This window comes from Mauremys mutica, chromosome 4, assembly GCF_020497125.1.
Source record: "Mauremys mutica isolate MM-2020 ecotype Southern chromosome 4, ASM2049712v1, whole genome shotgun sequence".
Classification (NCBI taxonomy): domain Eukaryota; kingdom Metazoa; phylum Chordata; order Testudines; family Geoemydidae; genus Mauremys; species Mauremys mutica.
Window position 1 is genome coordinate 121,938,635 of NC_059075.1, and position 27,853 is coordinate 121,966,487.

The 27,853-nt window shown below is 55.0% G+C and overlaps 1 protein-coding gene across 2 annotated transcripts; it reads left to right on the plus strand.

The window, feature by feature from the left end:
* The first annotated feature begins 1,730 nt into the window (after positions 1-1,730).
* Positions 1,731-27,844, plus strand: LOC123369306 (oxysterol binding protein). 2 transcript variants are annotated; one of them, XM_045014735.1, is made up of 14 exons: positions 1,731-2,099; positions 13,911-14,119; positions 17,551-17,801; positions 18,696-18,894; positions 19,479-19,581; positions 19,898-19,952; positions 20,376-20,507; positions 20,716-20,961; positions 21,190-21,310; positions 23,315-23,415; positions 23,704-23,799; positions 25,176-25,348; positions 25,692-25,912; positions 26,013-27,844. In XM_045014735.1, exons 1-14 carry the CDS (start codon positions 1,780-1,782, stop codon positions 26,153-26,155), a joined length of 2,370 nt encoding a protein of 789 aa, XP_044870670.1. In that variant the 5' UTR covers positions 1,731-1,779; the 3' UTR covers positions 26,156-27,844. The 2 variants fall into 2 exon arrangements, with proteins under 2 accessions (XP_044870670.1, XP_044870671.1); XM_045014736.1 differs by lacking the exon at positions 1,731-2,099 and adding an exon at positions 3,354-3,393.
* The last annotated feature ends 9 nt before the right edge of the window (positions 27,845-27,853 follow it).

Here is a 27,853-nt window from a genome sequence, read left to right on the forward strand (position 1 = left end):
ATGCAATGCCAATATGTACAATATACCAAATCCTTCATTATTTGTGTTAAGAATGCTGTGATCTGGTATCAGCATCATCTAACCAGACACAATTCTCTTCTGCTGTTTCTAATCCCATCTTCTCAGTTGAGAGTGTGTGATGGCACACTCCCTGCATGGCATCTGACTGGAAGGGGGCTTCATGGTGTATTTGGGGTTTGATCTTAAAGGAGGCTTGGAAGGATAAGATTTTTATCAGGAAATGTCAGTAAACATTGATTTCACTGTTACACAGACAAACTGATGAAACATATTACCATCAATAATAATCAAAATGTGCAGATGGGCAAAGTAAGCAAAATGCTGCTTGAGAACTTCTTAAAGTGTGATTTAAGGATATTTACTTTGTATATGTTGACGTGATGCTGACTTCCTCTGTGATCTTGGGGAAGTCTCTGTGCCTCAGTTCCCAATATGCAAAAAAACCCTGAGATAATAGCACTGTCCTGCCTCTCAGGGCTGTTTGCAGGAGAAATACATTAAAGATTTTGAGGTGCTTTGACATCTATTGATGAAAAGCCCTATATTATTATTTTCTGCATCCATTAGTCATTGTCCAATCCTGACTGGGTGGTAAGGTGAAGCGTTACATGACAGTGGTGCATTTGCCATCTTTTCCACACAATTATGCTTTTTTCCCCCTTCATTGCTCTTCAGGGGACAGTCTTTTCTCAGTGCTGATAGGGAAATCCTTATCTTGAACTTCCTTGTATTTTGGTCGTGACAAGCAGAATATACCCTCCTGTCATGCTCTCTTTTCCTGGCCCTGCATGTCTTCTACTTTCCGCCTCTAATTTATGGTCAACCATTTGGCCAAGGTCTGTGTGGATTTCCCCTGATGTGGAACAGCTTGGTGGGACAAATCCATGCAGGGGTGGGGGAGCAGCCTAGCTTCAATCTACTCCTATGCCATCCTTTTCAGATGGTGGTTTAGGACCCTTGGTGTCTGTGGGGATTTGATTGGGAGAGTGGGGATCCGTTCCTGGCTCTGCCACAGGCAGCCATGTGACATTGGCCGAGTCTGTTGCCATCCTGGGCCCATTTGCCCCGCTGTGACTTGGGGCATCAAAGGGTCCAGTCCTAGCGGATGGGGACACCGGTGGGGCATGCTGGGGCCCTGGCCCTGGGGACAGGTCAAGGATCAGAGATTGGCATCCCAGGGTGAGAATGACTCAGGGTCAGGGGGTCACAGGTCAGAGGTTACCGATACCCTGGCTTGGACACGTCCATGAGTCCTGCTGCTTCCTTTGTAGTCAGCCAATCCTGACATTAAGCGGATGGAGACCCCGCCCACTGGAGCCTACCCAGCCAATCAGACGCAGAATGAATCACCTCTCAGCGTGTGGCGTTGCCTCATCAGCACCGCCCGCAACCAATAACTTCTCGGTTCTACGGTGACGTTAGCTTATCCCCGCCCTATCTCCCCATTGGATGCAGATAGCGACAAACAGGCAAAACAGACAATGAGAAGAGGGAACGACGAGGCCAATGGGATGGCAGTGACGGCTAACACCAGCCAATAGGATGCCAGGACCCGCCCAGCAGAGGCCGCTAGGCCAATGGGAGCGCACGGGCGGGGCCGCGGCAATGGTGGGCGGGACTCCTGCCCCCGGAGAGGGGTGGCGCCGCCAATGGACAGCGCGCGGGGCGGGTGACGGCGCAGCGCACGGAGGGAGGAGGGGGCAGGGCACTTGGGCTCCGGGCGGCGGCGGCGCGACGAGCTCTCGGGCGCGGCGCGAGATGTCGGAGCTACGGGCGGCGGGGCCGGGGCCCGGGCCAGGCCCAGCGGCGGCGCCCGGACCCTCGGCACCGGCCGCAGGAGGCAGCGGAGGCTCCGGGCCCGGACCGAGCACCCCGCTCCCCTCGCCGGGCCCGGGCGGCGGCGGCGGGCCCGGATGCCCCGTTGGAGCGGGCCCGGGCGGGGTGACAGCCACTTCCGGGTCGGGCAGCTCCGCTTCCGGGTCGGCCCGCGAGGGTTGGCTCTTCAAATGGACCAATTACATCAAAGGGTATCAGCGGCGCTGGTTCGTGCTGAGCAACGGGCTGCTGAGCTACTACAGGTGAGCCCCGCCCCCGGCCTGAGCCCCTCCCCCCAGCCCTCCTGCCCCATAGCAACGGGCTGCGGCGCTACTACAGGTGAGCCCCGCCCCCGGCCTGAGCTCCTCCCCTGAGCCCTCCTGCCCCATAGCAACGGGCTGCGGCGCTACTACAGGTGAGCCCCGCCCCCGGCCTGAGCCCCTCCCCCCAGCCCTCCTGCCCCATAGCAACGGGCTGCTGAGCTACTACAGGTGAGCCCCGCCCCCGGCCTGAGCCCCGCCCCCGGCCTGAGCCCCTCCCCTGAGCCCTCCTGCCCCATAGCAACGGGCTGCGGTGCTACTACAGGTGAGCCCCGCCCCCGGCCTGAGCCCCTCCCCCCAGCCCTCCTGCCCCATAGCAACGGGCTGCTGAGCTACTACAGGTGAGCCCCGCCCCCGGCCTGAGCCCCTCCCCCCAGCCCTCCTGCCCCATAGCAACGGGCTGCTGAGCTACTACAGGTGAGCCCCTCCCCCGGCCTGAGCCCCTTCCCTGAGCCCTCCTGCCCCATAGCAACGGGCTGCGGCGCTACTACAGGTGAGCCCCGGCCTGAGCCCCTCCCCGAGCCCTCCTGCCCCATAGCAACGGGCTGCGGCGCTACTACAGGTGAGCCCCGCCCCCGGCCTGAGCCCCTCCCCCCAGCTCTCCTGCCCCATAGCAACGGGCTGCTGAGCTACTACAGGTGAGCCCCTCCCCCGGCCTGAGCCCCTTCCCTGAGCCCTCCTGCCCCATAGCAACGGGCTGCGGCGCTACTACAGGTGAGCCCCGCCCCCGGCCTGAGCCCCTCCCCCGCTCCTGCCCCCTCGCAACGGGCTGCTGAGCTACTACAGGTGAGCCCCGGCCTGAGCCCCTCCCCCCCAGCCCTCCTGCCCCAGAGCAATGGGCTGCGGCGCTACGACTGGTGAGCCCCGCCCCCGGCCTGAGCCCCTCCCCCCAGCCCTCCTGCCCCAGAGCAATGGGCTGCTGAGCTACTACAGGTGAGCCCCGCCCCCGGCCTGAGCCCCTCCCCTGAGCCCTCCTGCCCCATAGCAACGGGCTGCTGAGCTACTACAGGTGAGCCCCGCCCCCGGCCAGAGCCCCTCCCCCCAGCCCTCCTGCCCCATAGCAACGGGCTGCGGCGCTACTACAGGTGAGCCCCGCCCCCGGCCTGAGCCCCTCCCCCCAGCCCTCCTGCCCCATAGCAACGGGCTGCGGCGCTACTACAGGTGAGCCCCGCCCCCGGCCTGAGCCCCTCCCCTGAGCCCTCCTGCCCCATAGCAACGGGCTGCTGAGCTACTACAGGTGAGCCCCGCCCCCGGCCAGAGCCCCTCCCCCCCAGCCCTCCTGCCCCATAGCAACGGGCTGCGGAGCTACTACTGGTGAGCCCCGCCCCCGGCCTGAGCCCCTCCCCCCAGCCCTCCTGCCCCAGAGCAATGGGCTGCGGCGCTACTACAGGTGAGCCCCGCCCCCGGCCTGAGCCCCTCCCCCCAGCCCTCCTGCCCCATAGCAATGGGCTGTGGCGCTACTACAGGTGAGGCCTGCCCCTGGGATTGGCTCCCCCTCCTGCCCCATAGCAATGGGCTGTGGCGCTACTACAGGTGAGACCCTGCCCCCTGAACCTGAGATCATTCATGCTTTGTGAGCTGACTTTCCCCAGAGCAGTGGGTGCTGACCTTCTACACCCCCCTGGAGATAGGTGCCTATTGTGTCCCTGCCCCACCCCCAGTGGTAGATCCCAACCCCTGAGCTATGGGTGAGATCCTTTCCCCTAGAGTAGTGAGGTCCTAAACTGCTTCAAGAAAGTCCCTCTTTCCCCTTCTGAGCAAGACAGCCTCCTCCCCACTGTGTCAGCCCCCTCCCCCCGCCAAGCTACTATAGGTCACGGCACCCACTGTGCTGGGGACTGCCTCCGATTGGGACCCCACCCTAGGGAGAGTGATTTAGCCCTGCAGCTATTATAGATCCCATCCTTTCCCTCACACTGACACATCTCCGGGCCTGGGATGTCCCAACAAAGAGGCTCCTTTTCCCACCCAGAGCAATGGATTCCTTGAGTACTGTAACTCTTGCTCTGTAACCCCCTTCCTGTTTAGAGCCTGCTGGGAAGAGCCCATTTCACATTCTCCCAAAGGAGCATTGGAGGGCTCAGCTCCTGTCCTCGCATCAAAAGGTTTATACATTAACTCGGATAGTGATTACTCTCCTTCTGCCTCTCACAAGGAAGGATGTTCTTGTAGTTAAAGGACTGGATTGGGTCATTCAATTCCCTGCTGTGCTACAGACTCCATGTGTGACCTTGGGGAAGCCAAATGTTCTGTGCCTCATCTGTAAACTACAAATAATATTACCCTGCCTTGCAAGGGTGTGGTGAAGATGGGCCAGATAAGTATGTAGACCAACAGGTATCAGGGTCCCTGCCCCCACATGTGATGAAGGTTCAAAACCCCTAGGGAAAGAGAGAGAACCTCCTTGCTTATGCCCTGAACAGTGGGCTTCTCAGCTGCTACAGGTACCTTCCCCGCCCCATTTGCAATGAGCTCCTCAGTTACAGTCGCTGGTGGCCACCCCTTCAGAGAGCGTTTCCCAAGAGCAACAGGTGCCATGGTTGTTGTAAATATCAGGGATCTTCCTGTACAGCAAGACCCCTGTAGAGAGAGAGAGAGAGAGAATAGCAGAACTAGAGGGAGTTCAGAGAAAGGTGATGAAAATGATCAAAGGCCTGGATAACTTTTTCAGGCAGAGAGATTAAAAAGACTGGGATTGCTACTTTAGAAAGAAGATGAATGAGAAGGGTCATGGTAAAAGTCTATAAAATGATGACTGGTTTTGAGAAAGGGAGATCGGGAGCTTCTGCTCTCCCTGTCTCCTAACCCTAGACCAAGGGACATTCAAAGGCAATACTTTTTTTGCACCAGTGTGGTATTAGCCTGTGGAACTCACTGCCACATGAAGTCATCGAGGTTCAGACTTTAGCAAAATTCAAAAAGGGATTGGACAGCTATATGGAGGTTAAGAACATCCAGATTAATTAAAGATTTTTGGAAGGGATATTAAAGATTGGCTTAAGCCTGAAATTTATTAGGACGAAAGGAGGCCTAAAGTAAGAGACAGATTATCCCTCTCCTGCCATGGCAGCGTTCTTACATCTTACTGTGTGCTGGCTACTGGCTGAGACAGAGTATGGGACTAGATGGACCTTGGACCTGATCCAGTTTGGCAGTTCCTATCCTTACCCACCAAAGCAGTGGGTTCATCATTTACTGGGATACCTAACCTGAAACCCCCTCTATCCTTGTTACAAATTCCAGCAAATAGATCCTCTTCCAGGAGATTCCATCCCATCCCCATCCCTTGGTAGCTACAGGCTTTTCAGTTAACACTGGCACTGGAAAACCTCACTGAGGCTCCTGTGGGGGAGATCTACTCCCATCCCATCTTCTAGGCAAATAGCTTCTAGCTAATAGAAATACCATGACCCTACCTCCTGAGCATCTGTGGAAGGAGACACCCATCCAGACCAGTTGGTTCCTTAGCTACTACAAACACAGGAGCAAGCAGAGCAGCAGACTCCTCATCTACTATAGGTATTTGGACATGGAAAGTCCCTCCCCTGCCCTCCTCCTCCCCCGCAAGGGAGAGGCAAACCCTTCCATATCCCCACCCAGCACAATGGGCTGCTGGTCTGTTATAGATATGGGTGCGACCAGGGCCGGTCACTCCAATAATTCCCTGGGACCGCCACCCTCCCCCATCCAAACCCAGAGTGACAGGTTGCTGAGCTATTCCAGCTACAAGCAGAGCAGTGTTGCTTAGTGGATAACGCACTGGACTGGGACTCAGGAGACCTAGGTTCTATACCCAACTCTGCTGGGCCACCTTGGGCAAATCACTTCCCATCTGTTTCCCCCATCAGTAAAATGTAGGTAATGATACTGACCACCTTTGTAAAGCACTTTGAGATCTACTGATGAAATTGCTAGATAACTGGCTCAGCTCTGTCCCAGGGAGAGACCCCTCTGGGCTCCTCAGCTGCTAAAGATACCCCCAGCAAAAGAGATGTCTCTTGTCCTGGGGACGTTCTTTTCCATGAAAAGCAATGAGCATGCAGAGTGCTGGGATTCTTAGGTAGAGAGACCCCTGCCCAAACTCTTGCTGGATAAAGATCTCCCATCCCCCCCGTCCTCCCCCACCCCCAGCCAAGGCCACTGAGTACAGGGCTGCCCTACTCGCTCACCCTAACTGGGCTTGCTGAACAAAAGGTTCCTTAGTTATTTCAGAGACTGGGGTTCCCTCTTGCTTGGAGTCACCCCCCTCCTCCTCACTGAGCTACTGGCAGGGCCAGAATTTCTCCTCACTTAGCAGAGAGATTCCCCCATGTTATCCCTTCTTTGGAACAATGCTGCTACAGATGCCCCATCTGCACTCTCTTCCTCTCTCACTCAGTAATAACCCCTATGTACTGAGGCCATCTCTTCCTGATATTCCCTCTGAGGCCCAGCTGGCTGAGCAGAGCCCCAAAAATTTGGTGAAGTAGCGGATGGGGGACTCCTTTGTTCCTTTGGTTGGTGGCTGGTGCCCGTCAGGAAACTGCAGGGGCAGGAGGCCAACTCTGAGTCTCGGCGCTTGCTCAGCACCGCTCCGCTGTTTGGCAGGTAGAGCATTGAGCAGACATCATTCACATTCCCTTGTTCGGCTCAGTTTTGGGGCATCCGGAGCTGCTGGCAAACCCTCCTGCTGCCAGCCCCTAATTCCCCTTCCCCAAACTGGGAGATGGCACCGTGTTTCCTTACCTAAACTGGGTTACACACACACTGAGCTAGTGACCTATAAGTAGCACTGGCAGCTGCTAACCCTAAGCCCCTTGCAGCCCATTGTACATTGCCTTGCATGCCCTTGGTTAACACTCTACCCAGAATCACAGGCTATATGCAGCAGCCCCCTGAATAGCGGTTGGTCCATAACATGTCTCCTGGGTTCCTTCCCCCTTCAGGGACTAATCTGAGCTTTTAACAAAATATGTATTGTTCCAAGTGCATGGATCAGTGAGGTGTAAGCTCAGGGGATGTGTGGTCAGTACAGCCCTGCAGTGACTTGTGCCAGGAGGGAAGTGGAAGGCAACCTCTCTGTCCTCCCTAGTTTGGGTGAGTGGGGCATCAAGGGCATTGCCCACACAGCCAGAGGGGCCATGTGCACCTCCTGCCCCGTCTGACTTTTGGACAGTGCAGGAGTGTTGGAGCTTTGAGGCAGCTCCAGCCTGCTCCTTGTGTAACAGTGCTGCTCAGTCTGACTGATTGTGGGTACCAAAGTGCCACTGTGTGTGATGGAGGGATTCTGTGCCCTGGGCCCTCCGAGGTGCTGGGGTGGGAATAAGGACTGCTCTCCTCTACCAGGGTGAGCACGTTAGAGCCTTCTATAAAAATCCACTGAAATCTTTCTCCAGTCTCATCTGCCCTGAAGGATCTCAAAGTGGTGTTTAGACTGGATTCAGGCATCACTTTACCCAGTCCTGTGAATTGGAATTGGCCAACATGCCCAGGTTGGGGTGGGGAGTGTGATAAGATTTTAATCACCAGGGCTGCTTACTTCAGCACCTTGTGTAGCCTGGTATCCACCACCCCACTGGGGCCTTGAGTCACTACCGCCCCCGAGGGCATTCCTTCCTGAATTGTTCGCATTACTGCTTGTAGCGCCTCAGGGTTTGCTGGGCATCTCCCATTTGACCTGGCTTTGCGTGTTTAGCATTGGGCAGCCAGGAAGTAATTTCATTCCCACCTGCATGGTAAATATCTGCAGGTAGAGCAAAACTATTTTGCACACCCTGTCTGTAGCTGACATCTGAGCCCCAGAGCCTGCACAAAGGTTAAAAGCTTTACCAGAGGCATAGAAGATTGGAGAGAGAGGGAGGGGATGGTTCCTCCTGCCAAACCCAGCCCCACCCCATGCTTGATGAGGGCTCCTTCATATCTGTCCCTGGCAAGTAGATATCTGACAAGCTTGAAGCCCCACCCCTGCCCCTTTGGCTACTGGGAGGGAGAAGGGGTTTTTTTCTGCCATCTCCTGACTGTTGGGCTCTCAGCGAATGTAAAACTGCCCCTACCCCAGCCTCCTAGCTGCTGTGAGTGTGGGTGTATGGGGCTATGGGTACACTACACATGCTCCAGCTGTGGCTACCGCACTGTAGCACTGTACTGTAGAGGGGGCTTTGCAGCTGTAGCTACCCCACTGTATAGGGTGACCATATGTCCCATTTTGGCCGGGGCAGTCCCCTTTTTCACCAACACTGGGCATTTGTTCCAGCTGCAAGGCAGAGCGGAGAGTGGCAGCTGCTGCCCGGGGGTCAGCTGAAGGCAGTGTAACCCGCCAGCAGCAGTGGAGAAATTTGCTACTGGTGGGCAGCGCTGCCTTCAGAGCTGACCTCCCAGGGTGCGCAGAGCTCAGCAGGTCAGCCCCAGCTGCAGGCGGCACTGAGCTCAGCCCGGCAGCTGGTGGCACAGGGCTTGGCAGGTCAGCCCCTGGTGGCGTGGGGAGGGCAGCTCTGGGGAGGGGGACTGGGGACCGCTCGGGCGAGCCCTGTGCATGGGAGAAGGGCGGGGGAAGTTCTGGCGAGCCCTGGCTGTCGTGTTTTTACTTTAAGAAATATGGCCACCCTACCACTGTAGCACTGGACTCTAGAGGGAGGGTTTCCTTTGAGGTAGGTAATTCACATCCCCTAGAGGTGGCAACTAGGTCCATGGAAGAATTCTTCTATTCGCCTAGCTGCATCTACCCCAGAAGGTTAGGGCGACCTTACTACAGCACTCAGCATGAAACGTCACAGCCTTGAGTGACCTAGCTAGATCGATGTAATATTTAGGTGTGGACCAGTCTGCTTCTTTACTGCATTGGATCCTCCTGAGTGCCTGCCACAGGGCCTGGCTTCTGCTCATATCTTTCCCCAGCAGCAGCATAAGGGAGAAGGATAGTTCAGTGGTCACAGTACTAGCCAGACACTTGAGAGATGTAGGTTCAAATCCTGGGTCTACCACAGGCTCCCTATGTGACCTGGAGCAAGTCACTAGTCTGTGTGTGTCCCTATTTTACAGATGTCACAGTGGCACTGCCCAACTTCTCCAGGGTGTAGTAGGGATGTTAGATTGTGAGGTGCTCAGATGGTGATGTAAGTGCAAGTAGCTGAGCGAGATTCTTGAGACCCTCACTGTGTTCCAGAGGGCTCGGAATGGCAGCTATTAAACTGACCAGCGTCTTGTTAATGTCACTCTGCTGATGCTCAGGAAAGCCATAAGCAGAGAAGCTGTAGCCTCAGGAAGGCAGCCCTGCTTTTGGTCATGTTGGGAGGATTTTCTTCCCAACCTTAAGGGCTAGAAACTTCATTTCATAAATAAATGAAAGCTTAAATCTGCAGAAGGTGGTGACTTTCCTCCCCACCCTTGATGCCAGGCCTGTGGCATCTCAGAAAAGTCCCAGACAAATGGTTCAGGAGTTGTCAGGCAGGCATCTTGATCATAAACTGTTTAAAGTGACACGCCCAGCCTGGCTGAACCCGTGGTGGGGTGGCTGCTTGTTAGCTGTTCTCCTCTAGCTAGCCCTGTATTATTCATGGAGTAACTAGAGCCTGGAGGGTAAGAATAGCTGGCAACACAAGCTCATGTTACACTGCTGGGAGTGTGGGAGGGGAGAATGCATAGTTCCCCTCCCCCAGCCTCCTTGTCTGATACTCTCCAGCAAAGACTTCCAGGGTTTAGGAAAAGTGGCAGCCCCTGAGATAAAGCAGCTCACCCCCATGTTGCCTTCTCCCGCCTCTCCAAGAGGGTGACCTACAGCAGCTTCGTTGGTGTGCCAGCCCCAAGCTGCCAAAGCCAGGGGGAAGGTGTGGGTGTGCACCAGCCCTTGGCTGCCTAGGTGTTGCTTGGTTATGCAGACAGGGAGATGGCCCTGCATTGTACCACAGCGATACAGTGGGAACTTCGAACTCATCCTCAGCTGGGGTGGGGGAGGGAAAGGTTGCAGCCTGAATAATTAGATTGGCTGGTGAAGAGCTCACCTGACTGTCAGGGCAGGGAGGCTGTGTGTACTTGCCAAAAGTGATGTCCCCTGCTGGCTCAACTTATCTGTGTGTTTGTTGTGGGGGGAGGAGACCCCTTGGCCTTAAGGGGCAGCAAGAGAGGACCCACCCTTCCAGCCATGCTAATTCTACCATGGCTATTTGGGGGCCTTTCTCTTCCCATCACTATTGCCCAATAAGTGAGATCAAAGGACAGGATCTAGCAGGGACATCTCCCCTGGCCAGCTCTGGAATTTCCTGCTGAGTGGTGGGTGTTCTGTGCGTGCTCCGCTCCGTGCATTACTGGGCATGTTGACAGCAGAGTGTGACGTGGCTAGCCAGGAAATTCACTAGTCCGCTTGGTTAATATTTACTTTGGGAGCAAAGGCTGTCGGTGTGAACTCTGTGAAGCCACATCCACCTGGGGGTTAACACCCCCAAAAGCTAGCCAGTCTGGCCGAGTCCCAGCAGCGAACATAAAATCCCCAGCCATCTGGCCTGCCTAGTGTGCGGCTGGCTAGGCTAAATTACCAGGCAGTTCTATGAAGTTCAAGATCTTGCCCTATTAATAGAAATGCCTGCCAGTCTGGAGAACACATGAGCATAGAAAAGCCTCCCCACCCAGACCCTTAAAAGGGGATTGGCCTGACCCATTAATAGAACAAACTGGGAGCCACTGCCAATGTGGGGGGTGGCATGAGAGGCGGAGAGAAATGCCTCTGCAGCTTGCCATATGCTAGTGAAAGCTGGCAGGGAAGAGATCTGGCTAAATGTCCACATAGCAAGCAGCTCAAATCAGAATAAACAGGCAGCATATGGGGTGCCCGGCACTCCACAACCACCCCTCTGGCTGATTCCAGAGTTCTGTCTAGGAAAGAGGATGGGATGCTGGGGGAACAGGGAGATGCTGAGATGATGCCATGCCATGCCATAAGAACAGCTATATTGGGTTAGACCAATGATCCAGCTAGACCACTATCCTGTCTGCCACTAGTGGCTGGCACCAGATGCTTCAGATGGGATGAACAGAACAGTGCAATTAACAAGTGAACCATACAGTCCCAGCTGCTGGCAGTCAGAGGCTTGAGACACCCACACCATGGGGTTGTGTCCTTTACTATCTCAGCTAGTAGCCATTGGTGGACCTATCCTCCAGGAACTTATCTAATTCTTCTTGAACCGAGTTATACTTTTGGCCATCACAATGTCCCTTGGCAAAAAGTTCCACAGGTTGACTGTGCATTGTGTGAAGAAATACTTTCTTTTGTTTGTTTTAAATCTGCTGCCTATTTATTTCATTGGGTGACCCCGGTTGTTGAGTTATGTGAAGGAATAAATAATACTTCCTTATTCGCTTTCTCCACACCATTCATGATTTTATAGACCTCTATCATCTCTCCTCTTAGTCCTCTCTTTCCCAAGCTGAACAGCCCGTGTCTTTTTAATCTCTCCTCATATGGAAGTTGTTCCTCCAGACCCTTAGTCATTTTTGTTGCCCTTCTCTGTACTTTTTCCAATTCTAATCTATCTTTTTTGAGAAGAGGTGACCAGACCTGCACGCTTTATTCAAGGCGTGGACATATAATGTCACTATATAAATCCATGGTATTTTCTGTCTTGCTATCCAGCCCTTTCCTAATGGTTCCTAAAATTGTTAGCTTTTTTTGACTGCTGGTGCACATTGAGTAGATGGTTTCAGAAAACTACCCACAATAACTCCAAGATCTTTTTTTTTTTTTTTTTAAGTGGGAACAGCTAATCTAGACCCCATTGTTTTGTATGTATAGTTGGGATTATATTTTCCAGTGTGCATTAGTTTGATTTACCTACATTGAAATTCATTTGCCATTTTGTTACCCACCCGCCCAGTTTTGTGAGATCCCTTTGTAACTCTTCACAGTCAGCTTTGTACTTAACCAGCTTGAATAATTTGTTATTGTCTGCAAACTTTGCCACCTCACTGTTTTACCCTTTTCCCCCCAGATCATTTATGAATATGTTGAACAGCTCTGGTCTCAGTACAAATCCCTGGGAGAACCCACTGTTTCCCTCTCTCCAGTGTGAAAACTGATAATTTATTCCTACCCTTTGTTTCCTATCTTTTAACCAGTTACTGATCCATGAGAGGACCTTCCCTCTTATCTCATGACTGCTTGGTTTGCTTAGGAGTCTTTGGAGAGGGACCTTGTCAATGACTTGGTGAACATCCAAATACACTGTATCCACCAGATCATCCTTGTTCTCATGTTTGACCCCCATCAAAGAAGTTTAATAGATTGGTGAGGCATGATTTCCTTTACAGAAGCCATGTTGATTCTTCCCCAACATATTGTGTTCGTCTGTGTCTAATAATTTTGTTCTTTACTATAGTTTCAGCAAATTTGCCTGGTACTGAAGTTTAGGCTTGGTGGCCTATAATTGCCAGGACTGCTTCTGAAGCTTTTTAAAAATCAGTATTATATTAGCTATCTTTCAGTCATCTGGAACAGAGGCTGATAGAAGTGATTTAAGTTGCATACCACAGTTATGGCTTAGGTGTGGGAATCTCCTTCACATACTCTCCAGGGAAGACTGATGCAAATAATTCATTTAGCTTCTCTGCAACAGCCTTGTCTTCTTTGAATGGTTCTTTAGCACCTCGATCATCCAGTGGCCCGAGAGACTGACAGGATTCCTGCTTCTGATGTACTTTAAAAAAAAAAAAAGTTGCTGTTAGTTTTTTAATCTTCTGCAAATTGTTCTTCAAATTCTTTGTTTAGCCTGTCTAATTATACTTTTACACTTGAATTGCCAGAGATTGTTCCTTCCTGTTTTTCCTCAGAAGGATTTGACTTCCAATTTTTAAAAGGTGTCTTTTTGTCTCTAACTGACTTTTTTACTGTTGTTTAGCCAAGGTGGCATTTTTTTGTTTGGTCCTCTCACTGTTTCTATTGTTTGGGGTATACATATAGTTTGAGCCTCTATTATGGTGTTTTTAAGAAGTTTTCATGCAGCGTGCAGGCATTTCACTCTTGTGACTGTTCCTTTTAATACCCATTTAACTATCTTCCTTATTTTTGTGTAGTTCTCTTTTTGAAGTGAAATGTTACTGTGGTTTGTCTTTTTTGGTATTTTTCCCCCTACAAGGAAGTTAAATTTAATTGCACCATGTTGCTATTACCTAGTGGTTCAGCTATGTTCACCTCTTGAACCAGATCCTGTGCTCCATTTAGGACTAAATCAAGAATTGCCTTCCCCTCCCGCCCCCCCACCACCTCGCCCCCTGTGGGTTCCAGGGCTAGCTGCTCCAAGAAGCAGTCATTTATAGTGTTTAGAAATTTTATCTCTGCATCCCATCCTGGGGTGACATGTTCCCAGTCAATACAGGGATAGTTGAAATCCCCCATTATTATTGGGTTTTCTGTTTTTTTGCAGCCTCTCTAATTTCCCTGAGCATTTCACAAGCACTGTCACCATCCTGGTCACATGGTCAGTAGTTTATTCCTACTGTTATACTCTGATTAGTCCAACATGGAATTTCTATCCATAGAGATTCTGTAGTACAGTTTGATTCATTTAGGATTTTTACTATATTTCAGTCTATGCTTTCTTTCACATATAGAACCACACCCCCACCAGCACACCTGTCGGCTTTCCCTGAGCCCTTAGTTTAAAAACTCCTCTATGACCGTCTTAATTTTACATGCCAGCAATCTGGTTCTGTGATGACCCTCTCAGTGTTGACTTGGGTTACCCATTGTTTTCCTTTGTTCCCCACCCTTCTCCACCATAATCACAGATCAAAAGCGGAGATGCGTCACACCTGTCGTGGGACCATTAACCTAGCCACAGCCAACATCACTGTGGAGGACTCCTGCAACTTCATCATCTCCAACGGTGGGGCACAGACCTACCACTTGAAGGCCAGCTCGGAGGTGGAGCGGCAGCGCTGGGTCACAGCCCTGGAGCTGGCCAAGGCCAGGGCTGTCAAGATGCTCGCTGAATCGGGTAAGGGGTGTCATGCGCGGCTTCTCCGAGGGAGCTCCATGGAAGAGGAGGGAGGGACCCAGTGGTGGTGCAGTACAGAGGACACAGGGGAAACTAGGAATGAGTGAACACAAAGACTGAATTCCCTTCCTCTCAGGGCCGGGAGTGCTCTCCTAGATGGGGCTTGGGGTCTCAGGGTGGAGTGCTGTGTGTCAAGAGGGGGGATCTGAGCCCCTTAAGTAATTGTATCTCCCCACTCCTGTGGCTTCCAGCTCAGAGCTCTCTTGAGAGCTGCAGGTGATTAGAACATTGCATCTGAAAGCAGCGCCACATACTTCACCCCGAGATACCAATCACCTTTCCATTTTAGAGATGTGACGTGTAGCCTGGCGATCAATAGAGTTTTACTCGTCGCCCAGTTGGGATTCCTGGCATGTTTCGTTCCATCCTATTTAGAGTCTCGGCTCCTCGGGACAAGGACCACGCGTCTCCAGCCTTGCCCGGCACCAAGCCTATGATTCTCCAGTCACTGCTCAGGGCCCGCTGAACTGCGTACCCAATGTCCCATGGCAACACACGGCCTGGGGGCTTGTTGCCTTCCAGCTTGCTTTAGTATAAAGGGCAGATGGACTCTGCTTTACTCAGTAGGCTGTTCAATCTCTGTAGATCTGTAGCTCCAAAACTACACCCTGTTTGTCTGTGTCACAAATCTGCCTGGCTCCCAATCCCACGTCTAAGCTGCTGTGTTCTGCAGCAAGAGGCTTTTGAGGCCGTTCTTCCCCCTGGACTGATATGTTTAGCTCCACTGAATTTTATTTCTCATGGGAACACGGGGGTCTGACTGTGGCTCAGCTACCGCCTCGTGCTGTCTGAGGTTGTGGCATGAATGCGCATAAAGATCTCTCCACACTCAGGCAGCAGCAGTTGGAATGTTCAGGAAAGTGAAATCAGCGCCATTGGAAGGTGTCCGGCCATCCCCAGGGACTGAATTGTGTGTTTGACAATCTGAGTTCTTCGCCTTTCTGCTTAGAAATAGACATTAGCACCAAGCGGATTGGTTTTCTAGCTTTACTGTTGGGAGTGAGATCTGCATTTTTCAGTAAGCAGTACTTCAGGTCCAATGTGAGAATTCCCTGATGGTCTCTGAACCTCTCTAATAGTGTCAGCTGTTATTTCCTTTAATACAAAAATGCCAGGTCTCCTCTGACCGCTGCTTGAACAGCAGCTGTCACTTTTGCACCATGTAATATAGAACAAATGATGGAACAGGTCTGGAAAATGAAAGGTTACTTGCAGTTTTGAGATGGGGGGGAGAATATCCCAATTTTTCTAGACCTGGTGTGGCCAATGTGTGGTTCCGGTGCCACATGTGGCTCTTCAGAAGTTAATATGCGGCTCCTTGTATAGGCACCAACTCCAGGGTTGGAGCTACAGGCACCAACTTTCCAATGTGCCTGGGAGGTGCTCACTGCTCAACCCCTGGCTCTGCCACAGGCCCTGCCCCCACTCCACCCCTTCCTGCCCCCTCCCCTTAGCCTGCCTTGCCCTTGCTCCTCCCCCCCAGTCTCCTGCATACCACTTCACGCAACAGCTGATGGGGAGGGAGGGGAAGGTGCTGATCAGTGGAGCTGCCAGTGGGCGGGAGGCGCTGAGAGCCGGGGGGAGGGGGGCGCAGGGGAGCTGCTGTGGGGCTGCTGACATATTACTGGGGCTCTTTGGCAATGTATGTTACTAAACTCTGGCTCCTTCTCAGGCTCAGGTTGGCCACCCCTGCTCTAGACCTTTTCCAGATTAGCCTGTATGGACATAGCAAGTGATTAGCTATATCTGGTTGGGACAGTATGTACAGCTGCCAGCACAATGAGGTGTCACTCCTGAGTGGTGCCTTTGGGAGCGACCCTAATAAAATTATTTAATGTAGCTCTGCGTTGGCCTGCTTGGGATTTCTGGACCTCGGGTTTTTTGGGGGGGGTTTTCAGGACAATGTAGACCACTAAAAGATCAGCTGTCATGTCTTTATTGACTCTGACAGTAATCAAGACTTAGCATTATCTCTGCCTTCTCTATCCGTGAATTCTAGGATTTGGGGCTCTGGTATTCCTGAGTTCTAATATATACCATAGTGTTGGCTCTCTTGCTGTTGAACACACACCTCGTATGCCAGGACTCCCAGCCACATGGTCAGATCAGAGCTTTCCCTTAAGATTTCCTGGCTTGATCTGTTCTGATAGTGTCTTCACATAGACTTCTTGGAGCCACTTATGCAGTGAACAGCCCTGCCCATTAATTTTATCCCGGCTTTAGAATAATCATTTCAGATTCTGTTTTGAAAGAGGCGGGGGGCGCAATAAATAGCCTCTCTGGAGTAAAAATGCCCTCCCTCTTTAATTCCAATCCATGCTCCTTCTCAGCTGCCTGGGGTCAGCAGACATATGCTGTTCGGCCAAGGAAGAAAGCTCAAAAGCCCCTGTCTGCTAAAGCTCTGCCCTAACAGTTCAACCAGCTGAGCACTTCAGCTGCTGGGATGTCACCTGAGTGGAAAAGGCAGCGCCCAATCCGCTCCAAGGGTAGAACCAGGAACTGAGACACATTGGTAGCTGGCACGGAGCATAGGTGTAATAATTCTTGCCAAGCGATTGGGCTGCTCCCTTGAGCACTAGCTGGAGTTTTGTGATGTGGCTTATGTAGATTGCAGTGCGGGAGCCCAGCTGCCAGCATGGGTCACTAGCAGTGGTGGTGTAACCCACAGCCACTCTGTGCCCACCAGCGCTGGCCGGGTCACAGATGGAGCCGTGGCTAACAGAGCTGTCTCTTTTAGTCCAGGCAGGAGCGGCTTATGTTTTGAGAACCAGAGGTCCTAGGGTCAGTCCCACTGCTGACCCCAGCCAGGGGTTGGGTGGTACAATTCCAACCTGAGCAGCCATTGGATGATAGCTGCTGTCAATCATTACTGACCTCCAGCTGGATTGGATAGGATGAGGCACCATTTCCCCTGAGCTGTCCAATCCACTACCATCACTTTGTGGAGACAGAATGTAGGAAGTGCTGACAGTGTCTGAGGAGCAAGGGAGGGTTTGGTCTCAGCAGGGGCGGCTCCAGGCACCAGCACGCCAAGCGGGTGCCTGGGGCGGCAAGCCACGGGGGGGCGCTCTGCCGGTCGCCGCGAGGGCGGCAGGCAGGCTGCCTTCAGTGGCACGCCTGCGGAGGGTCCGCTGGTCCCGTGGCTTTGGTGGACCTCCCACAGGCGTGCCGCTGAATCTGCGGGACCGGGGACCTCCCACAGGCAAACCGTCGAAGGCAGTCTGCCTGCCGTGCTTGGGGCGGCAAAATACCTAGAGCTGCCCCTAGGTCTCAGGGGAGGGTTTGGTAACACACGTGGCCAGTTGGCGCTGAGCATCCCTTCCTGGCTGGATGTGACGTAGCTTGTCCTTGATACCCCTCCCACCCCCCAGATGAGTCGGATAATGAAGAGTCTGTGTCACAGACGGACAAGACGGAGCTGCAGAACACACTGCGCACCCTGTCCAGCAAAGTGGAGGACCTGAGCACATGCAACGACCTGATTGCCAAGCATGGCACGGCACTGCAGCGCTCCCTCAGCGAGCTGGAGACCCTCAAGCTGCCCGCCGAGAGCAACGAGAAGATCAAGCAGGTCAACGAGCGAGCCACGCTCTTCCGCATCACCTCCAACGCCATGATCAATGTGAGTGTGGCCAGCGGCGGGGGGTGGAGCTGCAGGGATTACACGCCCCGGCATGCGCTGCTCCAGATCAGAGAGGCCTCTCGGATCAGTGCGGAACTTTGCATGCTAGATCATATGCTGTGTGGGGCAAGCAGCCGTGGCCTGTGTCTGTGTGACGCAATAAGGCCCTGATCACTATTGCAATGAAGGCGATCTCTGGAGCAGAGGGCAGATGTATTGTCCTATGTAAGTCAGTACAGGCAACCTACAGGTTCCAGCTCACACAGTGATTTTTCTGAGAGGCCTGTGCGGGCGTTGTTCAGCGATCGCTCATCTGGCCATTGAGGGTTGAGGTGTCGCTCCCTGAGTGCCAGAGGGAGATGGGGAACCTGATTACAGGATGTATCGCTGGGGGTGGGGGAGGTTCCCAGTGTGCGCTGGTCCCCAAAAGGGAGCTGCAGCTGTGAGGGAAATGGGGATCTATGCTCACTCAAATGACTGGGACAACAGAGCCTTCAGCTGGGAGCCCCCTCCACTTCTCTGCCTGTTGTCTCAGCTTTGTAAACTGCCGTGCACTTGCCAGGGAGTCACTGGCCTCAGAGCTGCCTCTAGTCCTCAGAACCTCAGCACAGAGGGGCTCACAAGGAAGATGATGTCTTGACAGGCCAAAAGACTTATTGTCTGGGTGGCTGCTGGACGCTTGAGCTGGGGTGATGGCTGGGACACTGCCAGTGGCTTGAAAATTCCCCTGCAGCTCTTGTTTGACCACAAGAGGGCAGCATTGCCCCTAGTGGGAATAAGAGGCATCTGGAGACTACGTACGCATGCTGAACAGACCCCGCTAAGCCTAACACAGCGCTCCTGGGGCAGGGTGGAGTGCAGAGCTGTGGCCGTGACCTGTGCTCTTCCTTGCAGGCCTGCCGAGACTTCCTGATGCTGGCACAGACGCACAGCAAGAAGTGGCAGAAGTCCCTTCAGTACGAGCGAGACCAGCGCATCAGACTGGAGGAGACCCTGGAGCAGCTGGCCAAACAGCACAATCATCTAGAGAGAGCCTTCCGAGGGGCCACTGTGCTGCCAGCCAGCGCCTCCCGAGGCGGGGGCTCTGCTAAAGGTCAGAGGACAAAGCTCCTTCCCCAAGGCTGCATTGCAGCAGTCTGCTATTGCTCTTGCTGGGTGATGCAAGGAGCTCTCCCTCCACTCTCCATTGTTATGCACTATTCCCTTCTAGAGCTCCCCCTACTGAGAGAGGCTGGGACTGGAGTAGCCAGGAGCTTCTGCTACAGCAAGCGCTCCTGCCCTGCTCCTGCTGGAAGAGATCAGGACTGAAGTAGCTGGGAGCTCACCCCAGGGCAGCACTGCTTCCCTGCTCCCAACAGTACCCTCTGGTCTGGTGGGAGAGGCTGCAGCTGGAATAGCTGGGAGCTTCTGTGACAGCCAACACTCCTTCCTTGCTCCATACAGCTCCCCTTGCTGGGAAGGGTCTGGACTCAAATAGCCAGGAGCTCTCCTATAGCCAGCACTCGTGCCCTGCTCCTTCTAGCTTCTCCAAGCAGAGGGTGCTACGACTGGAATAGCCAGGAGCCACCCCACACAGCCAGCACTGCTGCCCTGCTTCCCATGATGCCTCCTGCTGGGCTCCAGGCAGATGGAGACTGAGGACTCTTATGTATAGCTTGCCACCATTCCCTCTTCCAGATGAATGCTGCCCAGGGAAAGGAGACCTGAGTGATGAAGATGACGATAATGAGTTCTTCGATGCACCGGAGATCATCACCATGCCGGAGAGCATGGGCCACAAGTGAGTGATCTCGGGCTGAGTCTCGGGCATCGTTCTCCTTGTTCCTCTGCCTAGCAGGGGGGATGCCCCTTCCCTACGCGTACGCCTGTGGATGATCATGTAGATCTGCTTCTGCTGGTAAGCACCATACTCTAGGTTCCTGTGATGAAGAGGGGTAGCTATCGGCATGGCATGGGCCTCTCCACCTCCCTGCCATGTCCTGTACCATTCCTCTGCTCTCCAATGCGCCTCAGATTGAGAAAAGCCTCTGATGGCTTGGGGGAGGGAGGGCATTGAGGGGTGCAATGTGCTGACTTGTTTTCTCTACTTCCTGCAGACGCACCGGCAGCAACATCAGCGGCGCCAGCAGTGACATCAGCCTTGATGAGCAGGTAGTTCTGTGCCCGGGGCAGGCACAGTCTTTTTGCTGATGGAAGCCCCCGGAGAGAGAGAGGCTGTCTGGGGGCATGGGCAGCTATCCCAAGGAATGTTCCTGGCACTGGTGACTTGAGCTTGCTGGGTGCTTTAAGCAGGCATGAAGCCAAGGGCCTGACAAGCTTAGCCTAAACAGGCAGGCCCGTGTGTATGGGAGTGCATGAAAGCTAAGTGGGGAAGAACTAGGCCTTCTGGGAGTGGAGTGGGAGGAGATCTGGTGGGCTGGGTCAAGGAGGGTGTTCCAGGCATAGGAAGCTGCATGGAAGGAGGCTGGGGAATAGAGAAGGACATGAAGGGAGGGAGGAAGTCGAGATTGAGAGGTCTGCAGACTGGCTTCCCTTGGTCATCCCAGCATGGTCTTGCCCATGTCTTGCCCTCAGTACAAACATCAGCTGGAGGACACCAAAAAGGAGAAGAGAACTCGGATTCCCAACAAGCCGAACTACAGCCTCAACCTGTGGAGCATCATGAAGAACTGCATTGGGAAGGAGCTCTCCAAGATCCCCATGCCGGTGAGTCCCCCAGCCTGCGGGGGGCCGCTCGGGGGCTAGCTCTTTGAAAGAGGGTGACCTCCAGATTTCTGTGGAACAGCTGGGAATGGGGCTGCACATTGATGAGCCCCATTGATCTAAGATTGTTGGGTTCCCAGTGCCAGGGCTCCCTGAGCAGCCATGGTCCTGGGCTCATCCCCTGTCTCTGACTCCTCTCTCCTGCTCCCAGGTGAACTTCAACGAGCCTCTGTCCATGCTGCAGCGCCTCACCGAGGACCTGGAGTACCATGAGCTTCTGGACCGAGCAGCCAAGTGCGAGAGCTCCCTGGAGCAGCTCTGCTACGTGGCCGCCTTCACCGTCTCCTCTTATTCCACCACCGTCTTCCGCACCAGCAAGCCATTCAACCCTCTCCTGGGGGAGACCTTCGAGCTGGACCGGCTGGAGGAGAACGGCTACCGCTCCCTCTGCGAGCAGGTGTGAACTGCCTCTGCCCTAGAGAGCAAACCAGGCTGCCCTGCCGTCTGTGAGGGGGCTCCTTAGAGATCTCCTCCAGCTGAAGCTCCTAGCGCTGCCATCCCTGCCTACCCCACTCCAGATCCCCACACCCCTCTCTTAGGGAAAGCGAGGGGCTGGGCTTGGGAGTGACAAACGATGGCACAGGTCCCTTGGTGACTGTCTCATCCTCTCCCTTATCTCTCCCAGGTAAGCCACCACCCTCCCGCTGCCGCCCACCATGCTCACTCCAAGCACGGCTGGACGCTTCGCCAGGAGATCAAAATCACCAGCAAGTTCCGTGGCAAATACATCTCCATCATGCCCCTCGGTGAGTCCTGGCCACCAGCACCCCCCCTGCTAGGCAGTAGGGAGGGGTGAGGGTTCCCATCTCTGCTCCCCTTGCTGTACCCTGTATGCCAGCTAGGGCCTCCAGCCCCTCCTGTAGTGTTGTCAGCTGCCCAGGAAGGAGGATGGTAGAGTGCGGTGAAGATGCTGCCCCAGCCCATCACAGGAACATGCATTGAAGAGAGAGATTCCTGGGATCCATTCCCACTCCGCCACTGCTTTGCAGAGTGATCTTGGGTGAGCCACCCAGCTGCGGTGCCTCAGTTTCTATAGTGGAAATGGCCTGAGCTGGTGGGGAGCTTGGAAAGTGCGAAGCAAGTGCTACTGCAGCAGGCCAACCCCAGCCCCACAGCTAAGGTGACGTTTATAACCCTAGTCTACCTAGAGCTTTTCAGCCATAGAGATCAGGGTCATGACCCCTATTTTACAGAGTGGAAACTGAGGTACAGAGAGGGAACGTAACTTGTCCAGGGTCACCCAGCCGGCTGGGGCACAGCTGGGTGCTAAGTTCCCTCTAAGCTGTGCAGCCACGCAGCAGGCTATAAAAGGGCCGTGCAGACGGGGAGAGGCACCCCTCCCCCAGCCCAGCCCTGCTGCAGCTGCTGGGCCAGGGAGAAGCGCCCCTTCCCCAGCCCCAAGCTGCTGCAGCGAAAGGCTGGGGGGAGTCCTCTCTCTCCCTGCCGCAGCCCCAAGGCAGCCTGCACCCCAAACCCCTCATCCCTGGCCTCACCACCAGCCAGAGCCCTCACCCCCCCACACACACCTCAACCCTCTGCCCCAGCCCTGAGCCTGCACCCCAACCCACACACACCTCAACCCTCTGCCCCAGCCCTGAGCCTGCACCCTGAACCCCTCATCCCTGGCCCCACCCCAAACCCCTCATCCCTGGCCGGAGCCTGCAGCCCCAGCCAAAGCCCTCACTTCCCCGCTCCCCAACCCTCTGCCCCAGCCCTGAGCCCCCTCCCATGCTCCAAACCCCTCGGCCCCACCCCTGCCACATATCACCTCCATATTGGTGAACACAACAAACTTCATTCTGCACATGGATGTAAAAAATTAGAGGGAACATTAGCTGAGAGTAGAATCCAGGTCCCCTGACTCTCAGCCATATCCACTAGGCCACATTGTCTGAGTTTCTTTGCTGGTGAAAGGAACAGTGAATATCCTAGGTCTGAGGGAGTTCTAGTCAATTGGACGGTAACTCCAGAGTGGTGGGGGATTGGTTGTACAATTGGAAGTCTGGAAAGCTTATTAGCTGTTGAGAAATAGGCATCTGCAGTGTTTGCTGGAGAGCGTCTTGCTCTTTTGTACCCCTTGTGCAAGAAATCGGACACGCTCTGGGACCTGTCCTTCAGCCCTCTGGCTGCTCCTTGTGTGCTGCTTCCTGGAATTGGTCCATGGCACAAGCGTCTGTCCAGAAACCATGTTCGCCATAATGGCAAATACACACATCTGGCTGAAACCACCAAAATAAAGACGTGCCGCTGCGTGAATGCAGTCGGTCACCTCCGAAGAGATTGGAAAACGAATGAACCCAGCAGTGTTCTGGCTCCTGCAGGGACATCCTCAAATCCAGTGTGCCCCCCACCCCCGCCTCGGTCCCTACAGCGCCCCCTGCTGGGAGCCCTGCTGGGAGAGGTTGGGGCTGGAGTAGCCAGGAGCTCCCCATACAGCCAGCTCATTGCTTCCTAATTGCTTGGCGTGTGTGACTGTCAGATAAAAGCAGGTTGGGTTGCTGTTAAGTGTTTGGGCTGGGTGAAGTTGGGTTCATGTTGCGTTGAGGCTCTCCTGGAGATGGGCGGGAAGCCTGGATGGGCGCAGGTGTGTGCTGTCTGCAGTGTTGTAAGGCAGCCATTGGGTTAGACTGGCCATTCCCTTCCCCCATTTTTTAATGCTTCTGTGGCGTGGGCGGGTGGAGTTTGTCCTGTCCCAGCATGGAGGGGAAGTCTGCTAATGGCTGTTCCAACCTCCACCTCCCCGTCTCTAGGTACCATCCACTGCATCTTCCACTCCGGCAATCACTACACATGGAAGAAGGTGACCACCACGGTACACAACATCATAGTGGGAAAACTGTGGATAGACCAGGTGAGCAGGCGGGTTTGGGAATGTGTTCACGTGGCAGCAGTAGGAGGCAGGACTCCTGGGTTCTGTTCCCAGCCCTGCAGTGGCCCCAGGGGCAAGCAAGAACAGGAATGGGTCATACAGCAGCAGTGGGAGCCAGGACCCCTGGGTTCTATTCCCAGCCATATGACTAGGGCTAGGCACCTAACAGCCGTGGCTCAGTTTCCTCATCACTACCATGGGGGTGGGGGCTTTGAAAGTGCATTGTGAGTGCCGCTGAGCTTAGCTAACCCAAACCTTTCTCCCCCACAGTCCGGCGAGATCGAAATCATCAATCACAAGACGGGCGACAAATGCAATCTCAAGTTTGTTCCTTACAGCTACTTCTCCCGGGACGTGGCCAGAAAGGTAAGAGGGGGACTCATGGCTCATCCTCATCCCGAGTCTCCTTCCCCACCCCTGAGCAGGGTGCCGTGCTCACCAGGGCAGTGCAGTACAGGGGCTTGGGGGATAGAGGAGGGGAGAGAATAAAAGGGCCAGGTGCTGTGGGGCAGAGGGGGAGACAGGATGGGAAAGGATCTGTGTAAGCTGCTGCCCCATGGCAGCTGAGAGAGAAGACAGCACATGGTGTATGACATGGCAGCCACCTCTGGGGAGTGACCTGCCCGGCCAGCCCTGGTGTTGGGGCTCAGCTCCGATCCCAACTTGCTGTTGCTCTGGGATCACGGGAGTGCTGAGATAACAGGGCCGGGGGTGGTTGGGCTCTGGGGAATTTGTGGAGGGAGCAGTGGGTCTGGGGTGAGGAATCTGGTCAACTCCTGAGTGGAATGATGGCTTAATGAGGAGGAGGGAGGTGGAATATGGTGAATTCTGGCTCCTGCAGCTGGCTGCTTCCTTTGGCTCCTGGGAGTGGCACTAGAGCAGGGGCAGGCAAACTTTTTGGCCTGAGGGTCTCATCGGGTTTCAGAAATTGTATGGAGGGCCAGTTAGGGGAGGCTGTGCCACCCCAAACAGCAAGGCGTGGCCTGGCCCCTGCCCCTGCTTCTTGCCCCCAGGACTCCTGGCCCCCAGGACTCCCCGCTCCTGTCCCCTGCCCGCCCCTGGAACCCCCACCCCTGACTGCCCCCTGACGCCCCATCCAACTCTTCCTCTCATTCCCGAATGCTCCCCATGGGTCCCCTGCCCCCATCCAACCACCTCCTCTCCCTGACTGCCCCTGAAACCCTTTGCCCCTGATTGCCCCCCGCTGCCCCAAACAAACCCCTCCTCCTTCCTGACTGCCCCCTGGGACCCCTGCACCCATTCAACCCCCCCCCGTTCCCTGCCGTCTGACCGCCCCAACCCCTATCCACACCCCTGCCCCCTGACCACCACCTCAAACTCCCCTGCCTTCTATCCAGCACCCCCACCGCCTTACTGTGCTGCCTGGTGCATCGGTGGCTGGCGGCTGTGGCTGGAGCCAGCCATGCCACCATGCAGCACAGAGAACCGGCTCAGGCCACGGCTCTGCAGCTGCGCTGACCAGAGCATTGCAGCGGTGGCGTGGCACGTTGATGCTGTGGGGAAGGGGAACAGTGGGGGAGGGGCTGGGGGCTAGCCTCCCGGAGCAGGAGCTCAGGGGTCGGGCAGAAGGGTCCCGTGGGATGGATGTGGCCCGTGGGCTGTAGTTTGCCCACCTCTGCACTAGAGGCTCACATGGGAGCTCCCTCATCTCTGCTGCTGTGCTGGGTGGCTGGGGAGACCGCTGCACCCAGTGCCCCATTTTGTACTCTCCATCCTGGCAGGTGACGGGGGAGGTGACAGACCCCTCGGGGAAAGTGCACTTTATCTTGCTGGGCACCTGGGATGAGAAGATGGACTGCTTCAAGGTGCTGCCAGGCAGCGGGGAGAACGGTGCTGAGGGGCGGCAGAGAGCCGAGGAGAGTCAGGTCCTGCTGTGGAAAAGGAACCCCCTCCCGTGAGTGAGAGCTGCTGGGCTGGGGGCGTGGCTGAGACACGGGCGGGGCGGGGGCGCTAGATGGTCCAGCATAGCCCCAGCTTCCTTCTGGGCTGTCTGACACACAGGTGCCGGCTCACGCCTTGCCATCTCTGCCCTCCATAGGGGCTACGGAGCTCCCCTCACTTGCAGCCACTTCTCCTTTGCTGGGAGGACTGGCAACCAATGCAGAGATTGGGGATTCCCATGGGATGGGGAAACCCTTCCCCACTGGCGGAGCAGGCAGCAGGGCTGGAGGGAGGATGCCATGGTGGCAGGATCTCCATGGATCCCGTCCCACTGCCATGTCTCACCCTCGGCACAGGAAGAACGCTGAGAACATGTACTACTTCTCCGAGCTGGCGCTGACGCTCAACGCCCCCGAGAGCGGCACCGCCCCCACCGATAGCCGGCTGCGGCCCGACCAGAGGCTGATGGAGAACGGGCGCTGGGATGAGGCCAACGCCGAGAAGCAGCGGCTGGAGGAGAAGCAGCGCATCTCCCGCAAGAAGCGCGAGGCCGAGGCCATGAAGGCCACAGAGGACGGTAAGGAGACTGTTGGCTCCCGGCCCCTGCCCCTCTCCTCCCCCACAGGCAGTGCTGGTGTGTCTGAGACCCCTCTCGCAAATCTTCCTTCCACCTCCAGGCACTCCCTATGACCCCTACAAGGCTCTGTGGTTCGAGCGGAAGAAGGACCCTGTCACAAAGGAGTTGGCACACGTGTACCGAGGAGGCTACTGGGAGAGCAAAGAGAAGCAGGACTGGAGCTCGTGTCCGGACATTTTCTGAGCTGGAAGTGGCAGGATCAGCAGCAGGAGGAAGAGAAGGAAAGAGGATGGAGGTTGAAGGGAAGCAGCCGATCATGTGACTTCCTTGCCTAGCGCTTTCCTCGAGTGTCTGTCTGTCTTAACCAATCGCTCGTTCCGAATCAATCACCCCAAGCAAAAGCCAGTGGCGGTGATTGGCTGGGTTGCCTTAGCTGATTGACACTGATGTTGATGATGTCTAGATCCCCAGGGCTGGCGCTCTGAGCCCCAATGGCTGTGTCCCCCAGCTCCCTTACATGGCCATCTGTCTGTCCAGCTCGGCCCAACCCCTCCGGGAGCTGTGGGGGGAAGAGCTCGGGAGCTGTTAACAGGGGCCAGTCCTTTTCTAACACCCTTAGACAAGGGGATGTGGGTCAGAACAGAAGCCCCCCAATGTACTTCCCATGGGGGGGGGGGCTGTTTGGGGGAGCTGGGGATATCCTGTATCTCGTATCTTGGTGGGGAGGGGTCAGTCTCCCCTCCCTTAGGTGGGAGCTAGGGGCACCCAAGTGGCTGGGGGAGCCTGGTGAGTGCCCATGGAGACAGAGGAATGTTGCGGGAAGCAATGCAGAGGCGCAGCTCCCCTTCCACATCCCGGAGCGGGGGCGGAGGCTGTGACTGGCCTTGATCTCTGAGAACCCTTCTTTGGGGCAGTCTGCTGAACTTTGCTTCTGATTTCAGAGAGGGCCATGGGCAATGAGACCCCCACCCCCTCTGCTCTCCACTCCTCTCCCGCCAAGAGGAACGCACCCCACCGTCTTCCCCCTCCCCATGTGCACTCTGGAAGGCGGGGAGCTGCTGTGGGGGTGGAGCATCCCTCTGGCCAAGCGAGCGCCTGTTATATATCTGTATATTATATATATGTAGAGAGAGCTAATATTTTGTTTGATTTCTGCCCCCTTCTTCCCCTCCCTCACAAGTGGGTCCCATTTTTGTAACACCCCCATCTCATGTCTCCTGCACAGTGAGTACCCAAGCTCCGCAGAGGTCCCGCCCAGCCGTTCAGGCACAGCACTGACCTGGGGGAGAGGGGGAGGGGGTGCTTGGGCCCAGAGCCATACTTGGCTTTGAGCTAGGCCCCTGCCCACTTGAGCTAGCATCCCTCCTGCTCCACTTGGCCACTCCCTTCCTCCTTAAAGTCACCTGCCCCTTCCAGCAGGGAGGACAGAGGCACTGACAGCGGCCAGAGCTGGATCCTGAGGTTCAGAGGTGCTGCCATAGTGGGAGAGGATCAGGCAGGGCCAGGAATCAGGCCAGCCCCAAAATCAGAGGGATGTCTCTCTGCAGCCCTGGCTGAGAATCACATGCTGAGGTGCCTTCCTTGTATCTTTCATTCTGGGTTCTTCTCCCCCCCCCCTCCGACTCCACTGCCTCTGCCAACAGGGTGAGGGGGCAGTGCTTGTGCTGCCTGTGCCTAGACTGCTGGCTGGACGGGGCGGGTCCCCTCTCGCCAGCTCGGTGAGATGAGGCCAAGCCCGGTGCTAGCCGATCCCTGCTCGTTGGGACAGGAGAAGGCACAGAGGGGGCATGGGCCCTCTATTTCCATGGGAGGGACACTAGTAGATTTAAATTAAAAATCCCTCCACTTCTAGTTTTGGGTTTTTTGCCTTACTGTTTTTTCTTTTCTTTTTTTTTCCAAGAAAACAACTAAATTAAAAAAACCTGAAAGCCCCAGCGGTGT